General features: G+C 42.8%; 1 protein-coding gene across 2 annotated transcripts in view; it reads right to left on the reverse strand.

Annotated features, from left to right (window-relative positions):
• Nucleotides 1–20189, reverse strand: part of LOC106607935 (pro-neuregulin-3, membrane-bound isoform) — a 583319-nt gene that overhangs the window by 241860 nt on the left and 321270 nt on the right. For both annotated transcript variants that reach the window (XM_014205430.3, XM_014205421.3), the window contains exon 2: nt 753–882. In XM_014205430.3, the coding sequence (XP_014060905.1) occupies nt 753–882 (130 nt within the window). The remainder of the gene's footprint in view (nt 1–752; nt 883–20189) is intronic.

The following is a 20189-nucleotide window of genomic DNA, read 5'->3' on the forward strand; positions in this document are numbered from 1 at the left end:
AACTTATTCATTCCTCTACTCCATTGTAACATGGTGTGGGTAACTTGTAAAGAACCTGTTGCATTAATCACTCAGAAATGGTCCCGTGTGGCTCAGTTGGTAGAGCATGGTGTTTGCATTGCCAGGGTTGTGGGTTCAATTCCCACGGAGGGCCAGTACGGGGGGGAAAAAAATGTATGAAATGTATGCATTCACTACTGTAAGTCACTCTGGATAAGAGTGTCTGCTAAATGACTAAAGTAGAAATGTCTTCACTGAACTGCACAATAGGTCTAAGATGTCAACCTTTTAATCACAAGTGTTGCAAAAGATTACTATAACTTTTACTAAGACCACCCTGTGGGGACAAACTTCTGTAAAACTGACACTTTAAATCCGACTAGTAGAGTCACCATCAAACTAACTATCTGACAGAATACTGTTACTATCTGTCAATAACAGTAGACTCTTTCAATCTTTCCTCTGTTAAAGATGCACTCTGGGATCTTAAGCAAAACAAATTCATAACATATTGCACGAATTGGATTCATAACATATCACATGAAGTGCAAAATACGTATGATATCATACAAATTGCAAAATCATATCACACGAAATGGATGACATAGTACACAATTGGCTGAAATAGTACACAACAAACAGGGACCATTTTTGGCTCGTGAGCACCATTTTCAAAACTACTGGCTGAAGTTATACAAAAGTTTGAGAGTGCATCTTTAAGCCTCTTTCACACACATACACAGTCATCTTACCTGCAATGTTTGTGTGGGCCACTCAGCGTCTCGATGACAAAGCATTCTCCATCATTCAAGCAGTAGGCCAGGTCCTTCACGTGACATTGCTTGAAATGCTCTGAGCGCATTTGAGGAATGGTGGGTGACGCTGCAGAGAAAATATCAAAATTACAGAAAAGGGAGACAGAGAAAGAGAGAAAAAAGAAAGAGATCTTAGTTAAAAAAATAACAAGGAACACATTTCATCAGTTCATATTCAAATCATAACGATAAGACATATTTCTTACGCCTATCTACAACTAAGTAGTAAGCAACATTTAAGGCTCAAAAAGGTACTCTAAGAACAGAAAAAATCTAAATCAAATAAAACTCCCAACAGATTCCCCAGAAATGCACAGTAAGACCACACCCTGCACTGCTGCAGCAGGAGTAGCCATGTGTGTTTTCCTATTAGTCTCCTTTGCAGGTTTCATTACTGTAAAAGTGACAGTGGACGTGCTGTAATACACTGTATGTAAAGTTAATACAAAGCCCAGTGTTTGTTTAGCTCCTGGTACATCACTGAGAGAAGATGAATGAGGGATGCTGATAATCTGTCCTGCTATGATTAATACTGGAAGGTCTGCAGTGTTCAGGAACTTGACTCCTCAAAATGATTAATAACACCAAGCCTGCTGTACACAGAGCCTACGGTGTGGTGAGAATATCAACTTTGCCTAACTGATGACAGTCCTATTAAAACGCTAGACCATGCCTCAATGGTCCTTCATACATGGGGAGTTAGCCAGACTAAACCGGGGTTGAGCCATGCCTTTGTGTTTTTCATTTCACGTATGCTGACAGTACACATTCAGTACAGAGAACCCTGACTCGCACAGGTATGTGGTGCCAAACTTGATCACAACATCTACTGCTTTCTCAGTCAGTTTCTCAACCTCAAAAAGCATCTTGCATCAATCAGTGTATTCCAGTTCAGAATAAAAAGGATTACTTGTGTTTTAACAGCAACCGTTATCTTCCATCTTCATCTGTACTGTTACTTAGGGTTGCACTAGAAGCAAGATAGCTTGCTTTGGCTAACGTTAGCTAGCTAGCTATTGGCTGTGTACAAGGGGATTGTTTGAAAGAGAAACTCACATCGATTACTATGAGAGATGGTACTCCCTTATTTCTGCTTATCTTCACCTGTTATAAAAATCACAAAAATGCTTTGCGAGCTGACTTACTTTCCGCTGTCGAAGCACTGTTTCCTGAAGCATTCTGCCCTGTTCTGAAAGAGCTCCCTGGGTTTACTGTCATGCTGTGGATGTTTGGTCAGTTAATTTGTTCGTTTTGGGAGACTCATTACTAAGCACTTCCCTGCACAAAACACATTGTGGGCACTGTCTTGTTTTGCACGCTTTGTTCAAAATAATAAAATGCAGTACTACAGGAAATTTCTTAACGTTGCTCTTTATTAGCTAGCTACAACTGGCATGTTCACGTATCTCCAACCATGATCAACTGACCATGACCTAACCATCTGGGTGGTCTTAACCAATCATAGCACAGTATGATACGGTGGTAAAATGCATCCAATTATAATTCAGTATGTTTACACATATGAATATTACATCCCCCTTCTTTTAAAACAAAATAAAAATGTTTTACATATTCTAAGCGTTTCTTTTGAATACATGCTCTGTAGTTTGAACTCAAGGTAAGAAATCATTTATATTGCATACTACACCAACTGAATCAACATAGACTCTGAAATAATGATCCAACATACTGTTACTTTCCGAACAAGGGATTCTCAGCAACTCAGCTTTCACTGTAGAAATTACATCTTAACATTTCAAACAAATACAATACCAAAGCATTTCAAGTGAACTTTCAATAACAAGTTTACAGTCTGGAACTCTTTTAGGGCAGCGATCCGCCTACACCCTTTGACATTTCACAGGTCTAGGACAGCTCTGGGCTTGACCTCTCTTCCTGACCTTGTGCGATATGATGCTGAGCATGCTTCTGTGTCAGTCAACAGTTCTTGTGGTGTTGCAGGTAAGTATGGTGTATGTTGTGCTGTGTGTGTGTTTAGTCCATCACGTTCTCTTTCAGGGGAACAGTTCATCTCATCAGTGTGTTGTTATTTTGTGTTCAGTAGGTGACGACGATTGCGGTGGTACACCGTTCCTTCTGCGGTGCGGACGTGATATGAACGTTCAGTGTCAGCTGGCTGGATGACGACTGCTGGCTTCCAGAGGCCATGCTCCTGGATTCTAACTGACTCTCTGTCGATCAGTGGTGGCAGTGGTCTAGCTGACCTGTCATAGTATCGCTTTTTTTGATGTTGTCTGTGCACGTTTTTCATGCATTTCCTTTTAGCTGACGACTTCAGGTTGCAGCTGCTGGTTGGTGCTGGGAAGGATTGAGCGAAGTCGGCGGCTCATCAACAGCTGGGCTGGTGATTTGAAGTTGTCAACTGGAGTGTTGCGGTATTCAAGAAGACTGAGGTAGGGGTCTCGCTTGTCTGCTTTTGCTTTGTCCATGAGTGATTTAGCAATCTGCACAGATTTTTCAGCAAGGACATTACTTTGAGGGTAATGTGGGCCTGTGGTGACATGTGTAAACTCCCATGCTTTTGTGAAGGATTCAAACTAATTTGATTTGTAACAGGGCCCATTGTCAGATATTAAAGTCTCTACAATGCCATGCCTGGCAAAGGCTGCTTTCAGCTTGTGTATCACAGCTGCAGATGTGGTGCTGTGAAGCTTGTCGAGTTCGAAGTATCTGCTGTAGCAGTCCACTGTTATGATGTAGTCCTCGTTGTTCCAGGTGAACAGATCGGTTGCCACGACCTGCCAGGGTCTGTCTGGGATACAGTGAGGTAACATTGGCTCTTTGGTGTTTGAGGGGTGTCGTTCAAGACAGATGGCGCATTTACCAACAATGTCCTCTATTTGTTTGCACATTCCGGGCCAAAACAAAATGTCCCGTGCTCTCTGTTTGCACTTTTCCATACCCATGTGTCAGCATGGATCTTTGTCAAAATCTCTTCTCTGAGACTGGTAGGAATAATGATTTTCTCTCCTTTGAAAATTATTCCGTTGATCTGTGATAGTTCATCACGATGGTTCCAGTATTCTGAGACGCCCTGAGGGCATTTTCTGCTCTCCTCAGGCCATCCATCCTGTATGACTTTCCTCAGCTGTGTGAGTTGTGAGTCCTTTTCTGTTTCTGCTTGGATCTCCTTCAGTTTTGTGTCACTAACTGGTAAGTTGCTGTACACAGTGTGCACTTGCTTGTCCATGCCTTCACTGAGGCTGCTGTCCTTGTAGGTAAGAAACTTCCTGGGGAGTGTGTCTGCGACAGGGATGTCTTTGCCTGGACGGTGAGTGATTATGAAGTCGTATTTTTGTAGTTGAAGGATCATTCTCTGTAGCCTTGGCGGGGCTGCGGCTAGTGGTTTCCTCATGATTGACTCAAGGGGCTTGTGGTGATGTACTGATGGAAATGTTTACATCTGAACAGAATGGCATAGAGCTCCTTTTTGATTTGAGCATAGTTGATTTCACAGTCTGTGAGAGATTTGGAGGCGTAGCCGATGGGCTTTCCTTCTTGCAGTAGCACTGCACCAAGTCCATACTTCGACGTGTCCACTTGGAGTCTGAGCTCTTTGTTGGGGTCGTAGTAGGCAAGGATTGGTCCTGGTTTTCTCGTGATCAAGTCTTTCACATTCTGGAAAGCAATGTCGTGTTGCTTGTCCCAGAGAAACTCACTGGACTGCTTTAGCAGTTGACGCAGGGGTGCATTAGCATTGGAGAGGCTGGGTGTGAACTTGGCTAAGTAGTTGACCATGCCAAGCACTGTTTCCAGCTCTGCACGGTTCTTTGGTGGCTACATTTCTTTTATGGCTGAGATCTTCTGTGGATCTGGCTTGATTCCATTCACAATGAGAAGATATCCGAAGTAGCTGACCTCTTTAGCGCTGACTGTGCTCTTCTCGGAGTTGAGCCGGACTCCTCTCTCGCGGGACCTTTGCAGCATCGCAGAGGTTTCGGTCGTGCTCCTCTTTGTTTCAACCATAGACAAGGATGTTGCCCACAATTCCGTCGAGGCCTTCATACACTTCGTTGATCTTTCGCTGAAACTCGTCTTGGGCTGAGATAATCCCAAAAGGCAGGTGACGGAACCTGTAGCGTCCAAACGGTGTGTTGAATGTTGTGAGCCTAGATGACTCTTCTGTGAGCTTGATAGCCCAGTAGCCTAATCTAGCGTCCATGACACTGAAGTAGTGTGCTCCCGCTAGCTTGTGTGTGATGCCATCTAGCGTCGGTAAAGGGTAATGGGGGCGTTTGATAGCCTTGTTCACGTCTCTTGGGTCGAGACATATTCGGAGCTTGCCTGTGCATGGTTTCTCCACCACCACTCACGCGTTTACCCAGTCAGTCGGTTCTGTAACCTTGGTGACTATGTCAGATTGCTCCATGCTCTCTAACTCTTTCTTCAGACGGGCACGGAGAGCAAGGGGAATCTTTCTTGGTGGGTAGACCACAGGGTTTCCGTTTGGGTCAAGGTGAATGGTACATTCTCCTGGGAATAATCCTATTCCTGTAAAAACATCAGCAAACTCCTCCAGTACATTTTCTGTCTCTACTGGTGCTGTCACTGATAAAACTAGCTTGATGAGGTCCATGTCTAAACATGCTTTAAGACCTAGCACTGCAGGTGCTCTAGTGTCAACAACATAAAAGTCCAACATCATGTCACTTTCCTTGTATTTGCATTTGAAAGTGCATGTGCCTTTTACTGGGAGCTGTTCACCACCATAACCAGTCAGTCTGCGCATGGTGGGCTGTAGCTCACACTCAGATGTCAAGCTGCGGTACTTATTCAGAGGAATAATGTTTACTTGTGCACCAGTGTCTAGTTTGAACTTTAGCTCTGTGCCTTGTGTTCCTATCTCAATGTCAGCAATGGCTTGCTGTCTCTGATATTTGACTTTTCTGTGTCACTGAATCAATAAACAGTTCATCAGCGTTTGACTCTTTGATTGACATTTCATCTTCACTCACTGCGTGTACTATTTTTCCACGGTAAGCTCTGCACACTTTTGCAAACTGATTCCATTTACCACATTTAGTACACTGTTTGCCTTTCGCTAGGCAATTTCCTTGTTCACCATGCACTTTGTAACCACAATATCCACGTGTTTTGGGGCGTTTTGAGTCTGTGTCACTCTGTTTTGGAGTTATGTCTCTCTCCGTTCTAAAACGCCCTCTCTGGGCAACGGAGGTGTGCTTTGATGTCAGCCTGGCTGTGTGTTCACGTGATGCGCTCGTGCTGCCGCGCGAAATGGTTTTCATCTGAGCCTGTGCTAACTCGTGAGATCTGGCTATGTCGATAGCTTTGTCCAGCGTTAGCTCAGACCCAACATTCAAAAGTTTCTGTCTCACTCGCAGTCAGTGTATTCCAAATACAATACGGTCCCTGACCATCTTATCCTTGTTTGCATAATCACAGTCTTTCACAAGCAGACGCAGCTCAGTCACAAACTGTTCAAAAGACTCGCTTGCTCCTTGTACTTTCTCATGGAATTTGTACCTAACGAAAATCGTATTGGTCTTCGGCACAACATATGCTTCAAAACGATTGTAGTATGTTTTCAGTACCTTTCATTCAGCCTCGGTAAGTGTCCATGTGTTGTAAATATCTCTCCCTTTTTTACCGATCCAGAGGAGCAGGTAGCTGCACTTTTCCTCTTCTCCTCTTTCCTTCAGAGGACACGTGAACATTAGCTCCACATGCTGTTTGTACTTACGCCATGCATCGGGTAAGTTTGTAGACTCCCAGTCCATTCGAGGTGAAGGAACTCCAGAATAATCCACCTTTTAAGACCTTTTACTCTGACACCATGTCTTGTTTTGCACGCTTTGTACAAAATAATAAAATGCAGTACTACAGGATATTTCTTAACGTAGCTCTTTATTAGCTAGCTACAACATGCATGTTCACTTTTCTCCAGCCATGATCAACTGACCATGACCTAACCATCTGGGTGGTCTTAACCAATCATAGCACAGTATGATACGGTGGTAAAATGCATCCAATTATAATTCAGTATGTTTACACATATGAATATTACAGGCACTCCTCATTATTTCTCAAAGTTTGTATTAAACCAAGAGAGAGAAACTCATCGCTGTATTTGGTTTCATGACAATTGAGCTCAGTCAGAACTTGTTGCTATCTTCAGTCCATTTGATGACAGCAGTGAGTGATGGCGAGTAGGAGTTACAAGCCAGTGGCTGACAGCACATCATCTGCTGCTGAACAACAGCATTGCAGCGTGTGGGTCGCGTAGTAAAAAGATCCGTTAAACCATGAAGCACACGGGCATCTTCCACCCCCTCGCACAACTGCCAAACTGAGCAGAGCCACTGCTGCTAAGCAGAAAGTGCACTGAACAGAGAGTGCAGTTGCAGTAATTAATGCAATAAATGTACTCTGACACGTCGCGACCCACCATTAACAGGTCTGTGACCCACTGCGACCCATACTTTAAGAAAGGCTGGTCTAGACCTGTTGTTTAGAAAGCATGGGATGGATCACATTTGATTATGTGGACCTCTGGTTGAGTGTCTCTCTGCATGCAGAGTGTATGCCATCCAGAGGAACTGGGGCTAATTTCACTGGGTGTGTTGTTACAGAGAGGGGAACATCTCCAGTAAGAGTGCCTCTCTATAGCTGGCACAAAAAGGGAAGTGCTCTTCACCCACTATTAAATCTCTTTTTACGCCAGGGAATCCAAGTATAACACAACCAGAGCCAATGGAAAGGACTCTCAGGCAAGTTCCAGGGGACAGACGGTCACCATGATGTTGGAGCACCACCAAAGCATTGCTTTTAAAAGGACATGGATATGTATGCTGGCTGTCGTTATAAGCTTTATTCAGTGTTAATGACAGCCCTTTCTAAATCTACCCGGTTCTACTCCTTCTCCTATAGAACAACAGCAGTATTTGTGACCCCTCGGAAACTCATGTAAAATACAGGAACAGATTCTTTGACCTCGGACCCTTATGTATAATTACCACCATTGTTTGCGTCACTACTGCCTCCCCTACCAGACCTAATCCCCACGCGCACACACTCACACACTCACACACACACACACACACACACACACACACACACACACACACACACACACACACACACACACACACACACACACACACACACACACACACACACACACACACACACACACACACACACCACCTCAACTCCTCCACTCCTTTCCTTAATCAACCAGACCTGATGTGATGAGCTCTAGCCTTTGGAGTTGTTTTGTTTCAAATACTTTGAGTGTTTAAGGCTGCCTGAAGTGCAATATGGGTGGGTTTTGCACTTTTTGGACAAATTCATTGGTTATATAGCACCACACAAGCTCAATCAAGTGCAGTGAAAGTAATTGAACGAAAACAAATACTATTTGAACCTAGGTCTACTATCAACTGACAATGAATTGCCGGACTAAAGATATAAATTAGCTCCAGAGATACGTAACTCCAGTGCATTTACATGGATTTATAAGCTGAAGTGTTGGTTAAGAAACAAGTACAGAAACAGACTCGATGCTGAGCATGACCTCATGGTTGCACTGTCAGAAACTGATGCCAGAATAGACCTGCTTGTTGAAAGCTTGAACCTGTCACACACCTATCATTAGGACTGTGTGTGTGTGTGTGTGTGTGTGTGTGAAAAAATATTTATTGCATTTTAATAGCAACAGTTCCAACCTAGACTTGTTTTCAACAATAATTTCTACAGTATGATGTACTGTAGGTCTGATAATTTTTCATCTTTACTGTTGCTATTTTATTTCAATTTTATTTACTTAACCTTTATTTAACTAGGCAAGTCAGTGAAGAACAAATTCTTATTTACAGTGACGGACAACCAAAAGGCAAAAGGCCTGCAGGGACAGGGGCTGGGATTAAAAATAAAAATAAATTAATACCAATATAGGACAAAACACACATCACGACAAGAGAGACAACTCAACACTACATAAACACTCAACATCATATGTTTGGGGAGTCTCCGACATGCCTTTTGGCGAACACCAAACATGTTTGCTTGTTTTTTTCTGGCCTCTGTCGTAAAGCCCAGCTCTGTGGAGTGTACGGCTTAAAGTGGTCCTACGGACAGATACTCCAATCTCCGCTGTGGAGCTTTGCAGCTCCTTCAGTGTTATCTTTGGTCTCTTTGTTGCCTCTCTGATTAATGCCCTCCTTGCCTGGTCCGTGAGTTTTGGTGGGCGGCCCTCTCTTGGCAGGTTTGTTGTGGTGCCCTATTCTTTCCATTTTTTTATAATGGATTTAATGGTGCTCCGTGGGATGTTCAAAGTTTTGGATATTATTTTATAACCCAACCCTGATCTGTACTTCTCTACAACTTTGTCCCTGACCTGTTTGGAGAGCTCCTTGGTCTTCATAGTACCGCTTGCTTGGTGGTGCCCCTTGCTTAGTGGTGCTACGGACTCTGGGGCCTTTCAGAACAGGTGTATATATACTGAGATCATGTGACACTTAGATTGCACACACCTCTTTTCCGTATTTTATTTTTTAGAATATTTTGAGTTAGTTATTTTTTCCCCTGACACACCGAGGAACTTGAAGCTCTGGAGCCGCTTCACTACAGCCCCACCGTTGTGAAGGGGGGCGTGCTCTGTGTTGAATGCTGAGTCGTAGTCATTGAACAACATTCTTAAGTATGGGTTCCTCTTGTCCAGGTGGAAAAGGGCAGTGTGAAGTGCAATAGAGATTGCGTCATCTATGGATCTGTTGAGGCGGTATGCGAATTGGAGTGGGTCCAGGGTGTCTGGGATGATGGTGTTGATTTGAGCCATAACCAGCCTTTCAAAGTATTTCATGAATACATCCGCGAGTGCTATGGAGCGGTAGTCATTTAGACAGGCTACATTGGCGTTCTTGGGCACAGGGACTATGGTGGTCTGCTTGAAACATGTACAGTACCAGTCAAAAGTTTGGACACACCTACTCATTCAAGGGTTTTTCTTCATTTATACTATTTGACCAAGACAGAGTGATGGAATGCTGCATCAGATGACCTGGCCTCCACAATCACCCGACCTAAACCCAATTGAGATGGTTTGGGATGAGTTGGACCACAGAGTGAATGAAAAGCAGCCAACAAGTGCTCAGCATATGTGGGAACTCCTTCAAGACCGTTGGAAAAGTATTCCAAGTGAAGCTGGTTGAGAGAATGCCAAGAGCTTGCAATGCTGTCATCAAGGCAAAGTGTGGCTACTTTGAAGAATCTCAAAAGAAAAAATATTTTGATTTGTTTAACACTTTTTTGGTTACTACATGATTCGATATTTGTTATTTCATAGTTTTGATCAATTCACTATTATTCTACAATGTAGAACATAGTAAAAATAAAGAAAACCCTGGAATGAGTAGGTGTGTCCAAACTTTTGACTGGTAATACAGATATTACAGACTGGGTCAGGGAGTGGTTGAAAATGTCAGTGTAGACACACCAGCTGGTCAGCGCATGCTCTCAGTACACGTCCTGGTAATCCGTCTGGCTCTGCGGAGAGCGTGATCACACAGTTGTCAGAAACAGATGGTGCTCTCATGCATGGTTCAGTGTTGCTTGCATCAAAGCACGCATAGAAGACATTTAGCTAGTCTTGTAGGCTCACTTCAATAGGCAGATCGTAAGTGTCACTGTGGGGACACCTTCGTCAATGCACTTATTAATGAAGCCGGTAACTGATGTGATAAACTCCTCAATGCCATTAGAATAATCCCAGGACAGTCTGTGCGAAACAGTCCTGTAGCTTAGCATCCGCTTCATCAGACCACTTCGGTATTTAGCGCTTCACTGGTACTTCCTGTTTGATTTTTTGCTTATAAACAGGAATCAGGAGGATAAAGTTACGATTAGATTTTCCAAGGGTGAGCTTTGTATGCCTTTCTGTGTGTGGAGTAACACGTGACATGCTGGTAGAAATGAGGTAAGATTTCAGTTTTCCTGCATTAAAGTCACCGGCCATTAGGAGCGTCGCTTCTGGATGAGCATTTTCTTGTTTGCTTATGGCCTTGTACAGCTCATTGAGTGTGGTCTTAGTACCAGCATCAGTTTGTGGTGGTAAATCGACATCTACAAAAAATATAAATGAAAACTTTCTTGGTAAAAAGTGTGTTAAATAGTATGGTCTACAGCTTATCATTCAGTATTCTAACTCTGGCGAGCAGAACTTCGAGACATCCTTAATATTAGAGATTGAGCACCAGCTGTTGTTAAAGGGATACTTCGGCCTTTTGGCAATGATGCCCTTTATCTACTTCCCCAGAGTCGGTTGAACTCATGGATACCATGTTTATGTCTTTATGTCCAGTATGAAGGAAGTTAGAGGAAGTTTCACGAGCCAATGCTAACTACCATTAGCACAATGTCTAGAAGTCTATGGTATCTTCATCCAAATCGAGGTTAGTGAATGCTGTTCTGATGTCCAGAAGATATTTTCCGTCATCTGAAACGATGGCGTAAACATTATGTACAAAAATAGTTAAGAACGGTGCAAGAAAACACACAATATAGTGGTCAGGAGCCCGTAAAACAGCTGCTCTCCATTGCAGCGCCATTCTATTGCTTAAGTAGCCAACATCCATGAAGCACACTTGAGAGCCTCTACTGTTTTAATCGAAATAGACCTTTTAATTTAATACTTGGCTTGTTGGGTATTCAGCATGTCTAACTGCCAAGCATGATGGCAGTTCTGGAGTTTCTTTCCATCTTTCTAATGAATTATAGAGATGTCACGACTCTTTGAAAGAAAGTTGGGCATTCAAGGACAGATGATTTCATAAGGAGACAGCTGCCTGTCAATCCCAGAGGAACCCAGGCATCATCTGGGAAATCTGAGGAGAGTCCCTCCCAGCAGATCAATAGACCACTACTAGGTCATGGATAACACAGATTTCCACTCTTGCTTCCTATTTGTTTTCCCCTTTAGCGAAAGGCACAGCTCCTGCTCTAAAGTTACTCTACAGTATGTCACTGTGCTAATGATTGAGGCAGAGTGATGTCATGATGGCAGGGTGGGAAGGACAATTTAGGACATTGTGCTTTCTCAGGTGAGAAATTGACCTTATGCTCTCTGTCGCATCCTTCAGTCTCGATTTCTGTTTTTCTGGGAGTGTGTAAGTGTTGTGTGAGGACGTGTTGGAGGAGGTTAAGGGATGAGATCCTGTGGGCGCCATGGTAATAGTGTCCTTCAAAAGTAACGTTCCCCCAGAGTGCATTGCTTGGCAGGCTGACTGATAGAGAAGGTCGCTGAGTATTGATCGACCAAGGAACAGAGAGCAGAACAACAACACAGAAAGAACTAGGACAACAAACCAAACAGGATACAAGGTCTCCTGCAGTGAAATACTTTTTATAGCAGGAATAACCTGTACTATACTCTCAGAACGTTATCCTCTTCTATGACACACCAGAGTCAGTGATGTATATGAAAGGTATTCATTCTGTGTGATGATGCACGTTGCCTCCATCTAAAGAGATTACAGTACATCCGTAGGTGATACCAGCACACAGAAACTCATGCAGCTTTCATTTAAAAAAGGGGATGGTTAGATGGGTGTCCCCTGAGGGCACAGGAACAACCTATATTACATCTGTTTTAGGCTGTTTACTGTTTAGTTTTGTAACAGTAGAAAACGTTAATGGTTATGGTTTTGGTCTAAACCCCTTTCATGACCCATGAGTCTCATTGTATCAAATACTTTCACACTTCAAAGGACAACATTAGCTGAATAGTCTCAAGACAATGACTCAAGTAAAAACTAATATTTCACTTTTTTTTTTACAAAAATGTTACATGATACACAATGTGGGTTTAGGGTTCTCACATGGCCATATCTCCATGTTACAGCGCATTTGCGGAAGACCGACGGAAGACAAAGGCACCACCTGTGCTAATTAGCTATCTAGCATGCTCTGAACACCTGTGTGTAATGGAAGAAGGCCGCCAGAAATGTGTTGTCACAGAAAAATATTGTTTTTATGTGATATGAAGGTAATGGTCTTTATGTTTGTAGAACCGTATTGCAATTTAGAATTGATTCACGTTTAGATGGAGTATTTGGCTGTTTTGGCTGCCAGAGCCAGTCTACCTCTGAAGATATCATAAGGTCCTTGGACCTTACAGTTTTTCCCCAATTGTTTACGCACTAAAATTGGAACTTGAAACTCAATCACGAAACCTGAAACTCTTGTACTAAATCCCTAAACCAAGTCTGCAAAATTGCAAGCGCAATTCCTGCTCAACACTCAGTTTTCAATTCTATGTCACACTTTTTGCAAAACACTACACACAGTTCTCTACATTAGGCACAACATTCAAAATTAAAATCTCTTTAGTCCTTTTCGAAAGCAACGCCAATCACAATTCCAAGCTCTATAATTGGCAACACCCACAACTCACAGGTGTAAATACTAGTTGCTGAATTGTTCACTTACAAATCAGAGCTTTAGCACTATAAAGGCCACAGATGAGCTCTCCTGTTTTGGAGGAAAATGGAAGTCTATGGTGAAGCAAGAGCTAGAGGTGAAGGAGTGAGAGGAGTGGGAGGAGGAGGAAGAATAAGGTGGAGGAGGAGGAGGAGGAGGAGGAGGAGGAGGTTGTTGTCTCAGATGAGATCAGGGCCACATTGGTTGACAATGTGCTCGGCCATGGATTAAGTATGAGGGAGGCTGGGCAGAGTTCAGCCCAACCTGAGCCGCTACACTGTTGCATCTATCATCTGTACATTCAGAAATGAGAACCAGTAAGTTACTTACCATCTACACTATGCTCTTTAAGTAAGTATACCGCAGTCTGACATATCAATAGGCCTATGTTACTCATTGATTGTTGGCCAATGTTTCAGTAGTGTCATTTCATATTGAAAGAAAATAGATGATTTTAGCTTACTGTAACAAATCATATCATATTTGTGGATCTTCTGCAGAACTGAGAGACGGCCAGGCCATGGTGGAAGACACCGGCTGTCACACCAGAACAGGAGACCGCTATTGTGAATATGTTTGTGGCAAATAATACCATTGGACAACAAGAAATCCAGAACCACATAATTGCAGACAACAAAATATTCAATAACATTCACCAGGTGGGCTTGTCTACATTGGACTGTCTATTATAGTGCAACCGACTCCGGATGAAACAGGTCTACAGGGTGCCATTTGAGCGAAACTCAGAGGGTTAAGGAACAGCGCGATGAATATGTGCAGGTAAGTACTATACTGTGAATGTACTGTCATATCAGCACTGTATAGACACATTACATTACTATAATCCAGTGTATTGTGCCTCACCATATTGACTGCTCTAGGTCTATGTCACATTGTCTTGTCTGTTTCAGAGACAATATAAACGTGCAATTCAGCACGTTTATATTTACATTGAGGACGCTGGCTTCAACCTAGCCAAAAGAAGGGGTCGGGAACCAAACATTATTGGCCATTGTGAATGTCCCTGGACAGCGTGGAGGAAATATCACCATGTGTGCAGCCGTTAGCCAGCAAGGCGTCCTCCATCACCATGCCAACCTTGGTCCCTACAACACCACCCTTCATCACATTCCTGGACACACTACATGGAATCCTCATTCCAGCCAAGCAGAGGGGTGGACCAGAGCAGCACAGGTATGTTGTCATCTGAGACAACGTGAGTTTCCACCGAGCTGCTCTGGTCCGTAACTGGTTCATTGACCACCAACAATTTATTGTTATATACCTCCCACCATATTTCCCATTCCTAAACCCAATTGAATCGTTTTTTTTGGCATGGCAGTGGACGGTGTATGACCGCCATCCCCTCGCACGCATGCCTCTTCTCCAGGCAATGGAGGATGCATGTGGTGAAGTTGATGTGGGGCCTTTCGGCAGCTGTATCCGTTACTCCAGAAGATTATTTTCCTGTTTAGCCAAGGAGAACATCGCTTGTGATGTAGATGAGGTGCTGTGGCCAGACCAAAATAGGAGGCAGGATGTAGCCTAATGTCTTTCTTGCATTATGCATGTGTTTTGTCTTTTTGTGTTTAGAGTTTTGAAAGAATGAGCCACTTTCATTTTTTATTTTTGTAAAGAAAACCCTATCTTAGTGAATGTTTTCTCATTTTGGGTATCGAAAGTGTTACATACCAAACACAAGTTTTCAAAAATACTGCATTTTGGAATTAAATGAGAATGTTTTTGTTACTGTATTGCATGTGTGTTTATTTATGTAAACTAAAGGTTTAGACACTGTCTCCCATGTTTGTTCAATGAACCATAAACAATTAATGAACATGCACCTGTGGAACGGTTGTTAAGACACTAAGGCAATTAAGGTCACAGTTAGGAAAACTTATGATACCAAAGAGGCCTTTCTACTGACTCTGAAAAACACCAAAAGAAAGATGCCCAGGGTCCCTGCTCATCTGCGTGAATGTGCCTTAGGCATGCTGCAAGGAGGCATGAGGACTGCAAATGTGGCCAGGGTGTAACACCCTGGCCATAGAGAGGGGTTTTTTGTTCTTTATTTTGGTTAGGCCAGGGTGTTACATTGGGTGGGCGTTCTATGATCTGTTTCTATGTTTTTGGCCATGTGTGGCTCCCAATCAGGCACAGCTGAAGTTCGTTGTTGTTGATTGGGAGTCACACATAAGTGCATGTTTTTCCGTTGGGGTTTTGTGGGTTATTGTTTCTGTCATTGTGTTTCACCTGACAGGACTGTTTGGCTGTCGTTTTTTTTCTTGTTTTGTTTGTATAGTGTTCTCTCGTAATTAAATATGACGAACACTAACTCCGCTGCGTTTTGGTCCACTCTCTCTCATGGCAGTCGTTACAGAATTACCCACCAAACAAGGACCAAGCAGCGGAGGAAGGAGCAGCACCAGGAGAGCAGCATGATGAACTCATGGACGTGGGAACAAATACAGGACGGAGAGGGACCATGGACTCAGGCTGGGGAGTATCGCCTCCCGCAGTGGGAGATCGAAGCGGCGAGAGCGGAGAGGCAATGGTATGAGGAGAGAGAGCGCAACAGGCACGAGAGGCAGCCCCAAGATTTTTTCTGGGGGGGCACACGGGACAGTCGGCGGTGCCGAGGTCGGAACCAGAGCCAGTCGGGTTGACGTTGGAGGTGAGCGAAGGGTGCGAAGCAGAGACAGTGAAGGAGTTGATGGGGAGATTGGAGTGGAGAGAGATGAGAGAGCTGCTGGTTTGGAGCATAAGGCACGGCATTCGCCATACGGAGCGTGTCAGTGAATTGATGTCACCTGAGTCAGTTCTCCATACTCGTCCTGAGGTGCGTGCTGGCCGTCTGTTGAAGACTGTGCCTGCGCCCAGAAACAGGCCTCCTGCATGTCTTCCCAGCCCTGCACGTCCTGTGCCTGCGCCCAGAAACAGGCCTCCTGCATGTCTTCCCAGCCCTGCACGTCCTGTGCCTACGCCCAGAACCAGGTCTCCTGCATGTCTTCCCATCCTGGTCAAGCCCGTGCCTCCTCCTCGGACCAGTCCTCCAGTGGGTTTCCCCATCTTGGTTAAATTCTCTAGGGCAGGTGGCACCAAATCGTCCCACCTACATAACAGCCAGTTGAATCCTGTGGCGCGATTTTCAAATACCTTAGAAATGCTATTACTTCAATTTCTCAAACATATGACTATTTTACAGCTATTTAAAGACAAGACTCTCGTTAACCTGTTAGGGCTAGGGACAGTATTGACACGGCTGGATAAAAAACATACCCGATTTAATCTGGTTACCACTCCTACCCAGTAACTAGAATATGCATATACTTATTACATATGGATAGAAAACACCCTAAATTTTCTAAAACTGTTTGAATGGTGTCTGTGAGTATAACAGAACTCAAATGGCAGGTCAAAACCTGAGAGATTCCTTTACAGGAAGTGGCCTGTCTGACAGTTTCTTGAACTTCTTTTCCATCTCTATCATTTACTAAGGATCTCTGCTCTAACGTGACACTTCCCACGTCGTCCATAGGCGCTCAGAGCCCGGGAAAAAACAGAATGTCGTCATTCCAGCCCCAGGCTGAAACACATTATCGCCTTTCTCAAGTGGCCGATCAAGGGACACTGGGCTTATGCGCGTGACCCCGACCGCCCCCGCCTTTGGGATTTTTTCCTCTGTTTGCCGAAAAGGAGATTCCCTGTCGGAATGTTATCGCTTTTCTACGAGAAAAATGTCGTAAAAATTGATTTTAAACAGCGGTTGACATGCTTCGAAGTACGGTAATGGAATATTTAGAATTTTATTGTCACGAATTGCGCCATGCGCGTGACACTTCTTTACTATTTCGGATAGTGTCTGGAACGCACGAACAAAACGCCGCTATTCGGATATAACGATGGATTATTTTGGACCAAACCAACATTTGTTATTGAAGTAGCAGTCCTGGGTGTGCATTCTGACGAAGACGACAAAAGGTAATCAAACTTTTATAATAGTAAATATGATTATGGTGAGTGCTAAACTTGCCGGGTGTCTAAATAGCGAGCCCGTGATGCCTGGGCTATGTACTTAGAATATTGCAAAATGTGCTTTCACCAAAAAGCTATTTTAAAATCGGACATATCGAGTGCATAGAGGAGGTCTGTATCTATAATTCTTAAAATAATTGTTATGCTTTTTGTGAACGTTTATCGTGAGTAATTTAGTAAAATGTTAGCGAATTCCCCGGAAGTTTGCGGGGGGTATGCTAGTTCTGAACGTCACATGCTAATGTAAAAAGCTGGTTTTTGATATAAATATGAACTTGATTGAACAAAGCATGCATGTATTGTATAACATAATGTCCTAGGGTTGTCATCTGATGAAGATCATCAAAGGTGAGTGCTGCATTTAGCTGTCTTCTGGGTTTTGGTGACATTATATGCTGGCTTGAAAAATGGGTGTCTGATTATTTCTGGCTTGGTACTCTGCTGACATAATCTAATGTTTTGCTTTCGTTGTAAAGCCTTTTTGAAATCGGACAGTGTGGTTAGATTAACGAGAGTCTTGTCTTTAAATGGCTGTAAAATAGTCATATGTTTGAGAAATTGAAGTAATAGGATTTTTAACGTTTTGAAAATCGCGCCACAGGCTGGCAGTGGCGCAAGCGTCCCACCTAGCCCATAGAGGTTAATCTAACCACACTGTCCGATTTCAAAAAGGCTTTACAACGAATCTATTTTGTGTATGTCCATTGCATGAAATCCAAATAAAAATCCATGTAATTTACAGGTTGTAATATAACAACAAAAAAACACCAAGCGGGATGAAAAACGCCAAGGGGGATGAATACTTTTGCAAGACACTGTATGCTGGCGGTCCTCATGAGAGACAGTTTTCATCATAGCACTTGATGGTTTTTGCGACTGCACTTGAATAAACTTTCAGAGTTCTTGAATGTTCCAGATTTACTGACCTTCATGCCTTAAAGTAATGATGGACTGTCATTTCTCTTTGCTTATTTGAGCTATTCTTGCCATAATATGGACTTGGTCTTTTACCAAATAGGGCTATCTTCTGTATACCACGACTACCTTGTCACAACACAACTGATTGGCTCAAACGCATTAAAACCTGTTGGGGCTAGGGGGCAGTATTGAGAATTTTGAAAAAAATATGTGCCCATTTTTAACTGCCTCCTACACCAACTCAGAAGCTAGAATATGCATATTATTGTTCAGGTTTGGATAGAAAACACTCTGAATTTTCTAAAACTGTTTGAATGGTGTGTGTAAGTATAACAGAACTCATATGGCAGTCAAAACCCTGAGACAAATTCTGACAGGAAGTGGATACCTGATGTGTTGAATTACCTTTAAGCCTATGCCATTGAAACACACAGGGGCTTATTAATTGTTGAGCACTTCCTATGGCTTCCACTAGATGTCACCAGTCTTTAGAAAGTGTTATACTGTGAGAACTGAACGAACAAGAGCCTTGGAACAGTGGTGGCCGATTAGACTCTGGCGCGCGAGTTCATGTTGGGTACTCTCGTTCCAAAACGTTTTAAAAGAGAATGCAATCGTCCGCCTTGAATATTATTCATTTTCTGGTTAAAAAAGGCACTAATGATTTATGCTATACAACGTTTGACATGTTTGAACGAACGTAAATATTTTTTTTCCCCTCGTTCATGACGAGAAGTCCGGCTGGCATAGATCATGTGCTAACAACACGGAGCTTTTTGGACATAAATTATGAGCTTTTTCGAACAAAACTACATTTGTTATGGACCTGGGATTCCTGGAAGTGACATCTGATGAAGAGAATCAAAGGTAATGGATTATTTACATAGTATTTTCGATTTTAGATCTCTCCAACATGGCGGTTAGTTTGTATCGCAAAGCGTATTTTTCTGGGCGCAGTGCTCAGATTATTGCAAAGTGTGATTTCCCAGTAAGGTTATTTTTAAATCTGGCAATCCGGTTGCGTTCAAGAGATGTAAATCTATAATTCTTTGAATGACAATCTAATATTTTACCAATGTTTTCGAATAGTAATTATTTAATTTGTTGTGCTGCTTGACTGGCGGTTATTGGAGGGAAACGATTTCCTCAACATTAACGCCATAGTAAAACGCTGTTTTTGGATATAAATATGAACTTGATAGAACAAAAAATGCATGCATTGTCTAACATAATGTCCTAGGAGTGTCATCTGATGGAGATTGTCAAAAGTTAGTGCATCATTTTAGCTGGTTTTCTGCTTTTGGTGACGCATGTCTTTGAATTCACAAAACATTACACACAGCTATTGTCAATGTACTCCCCTAACATAATCTAACTTTATGCTTTTGCCGTAAAGCCTTTTTGAAATCGGACAACGTGGTTAGATTAAGGAGATGTTTATCTTTCAAAGGGTGTAAGATAGTTGTATGTTTGAGAAATTTGAATTATGACATTTAATTGTTTTCAAATTTGGCGCTCTTGATATTTCACCTGTTGTTGATAGGGTGTACCAGGGGTGGGACGCTTGACTTTTTTGGTTTCTACATGATTCCCAATGTGTATTTTGTAGTTGTGATGTCTTCACTATTATTCTACAATGTAGAAAATAGTAATATTAAAGAAAACCTTTGAATGAGTAGATCTGTCCAAACTTTTGACTGGTACTGTATACATTTAAAAAAAATACCAATCACAAATGGGATGCTGCCCCTAACGCCCTTATCGATGAGACACTGCTGATGAGAATACTTCTCATTGGAGATTGCCATATCAATTGAAACTGCCGCAAAAGATGCACCCGACGTCAATAGAAATCACAGGCATGCTTTCGGTGTGACAAATAGTTACATGACCCTGCCGATTGCTGGTTTAAAGTCAAAGACTGTAGACCAGGGGTAGGCAACCCTGTTCCTGGAGTGCCGCAGG

Source organism: Salmo salar, chromosome 01 (assembly GCF_965601325.2).
Source record: "Salmo salar chromosome 01, fSalSal1, whole genome shotgun sequence".
In the NCBI taxonomy this organism is placed as follows: Eukaryota; Metazoa; Chordata; class Actinopteri; order Salmoniformes; family Salmonidae; genus Salmo; species Salmo salar.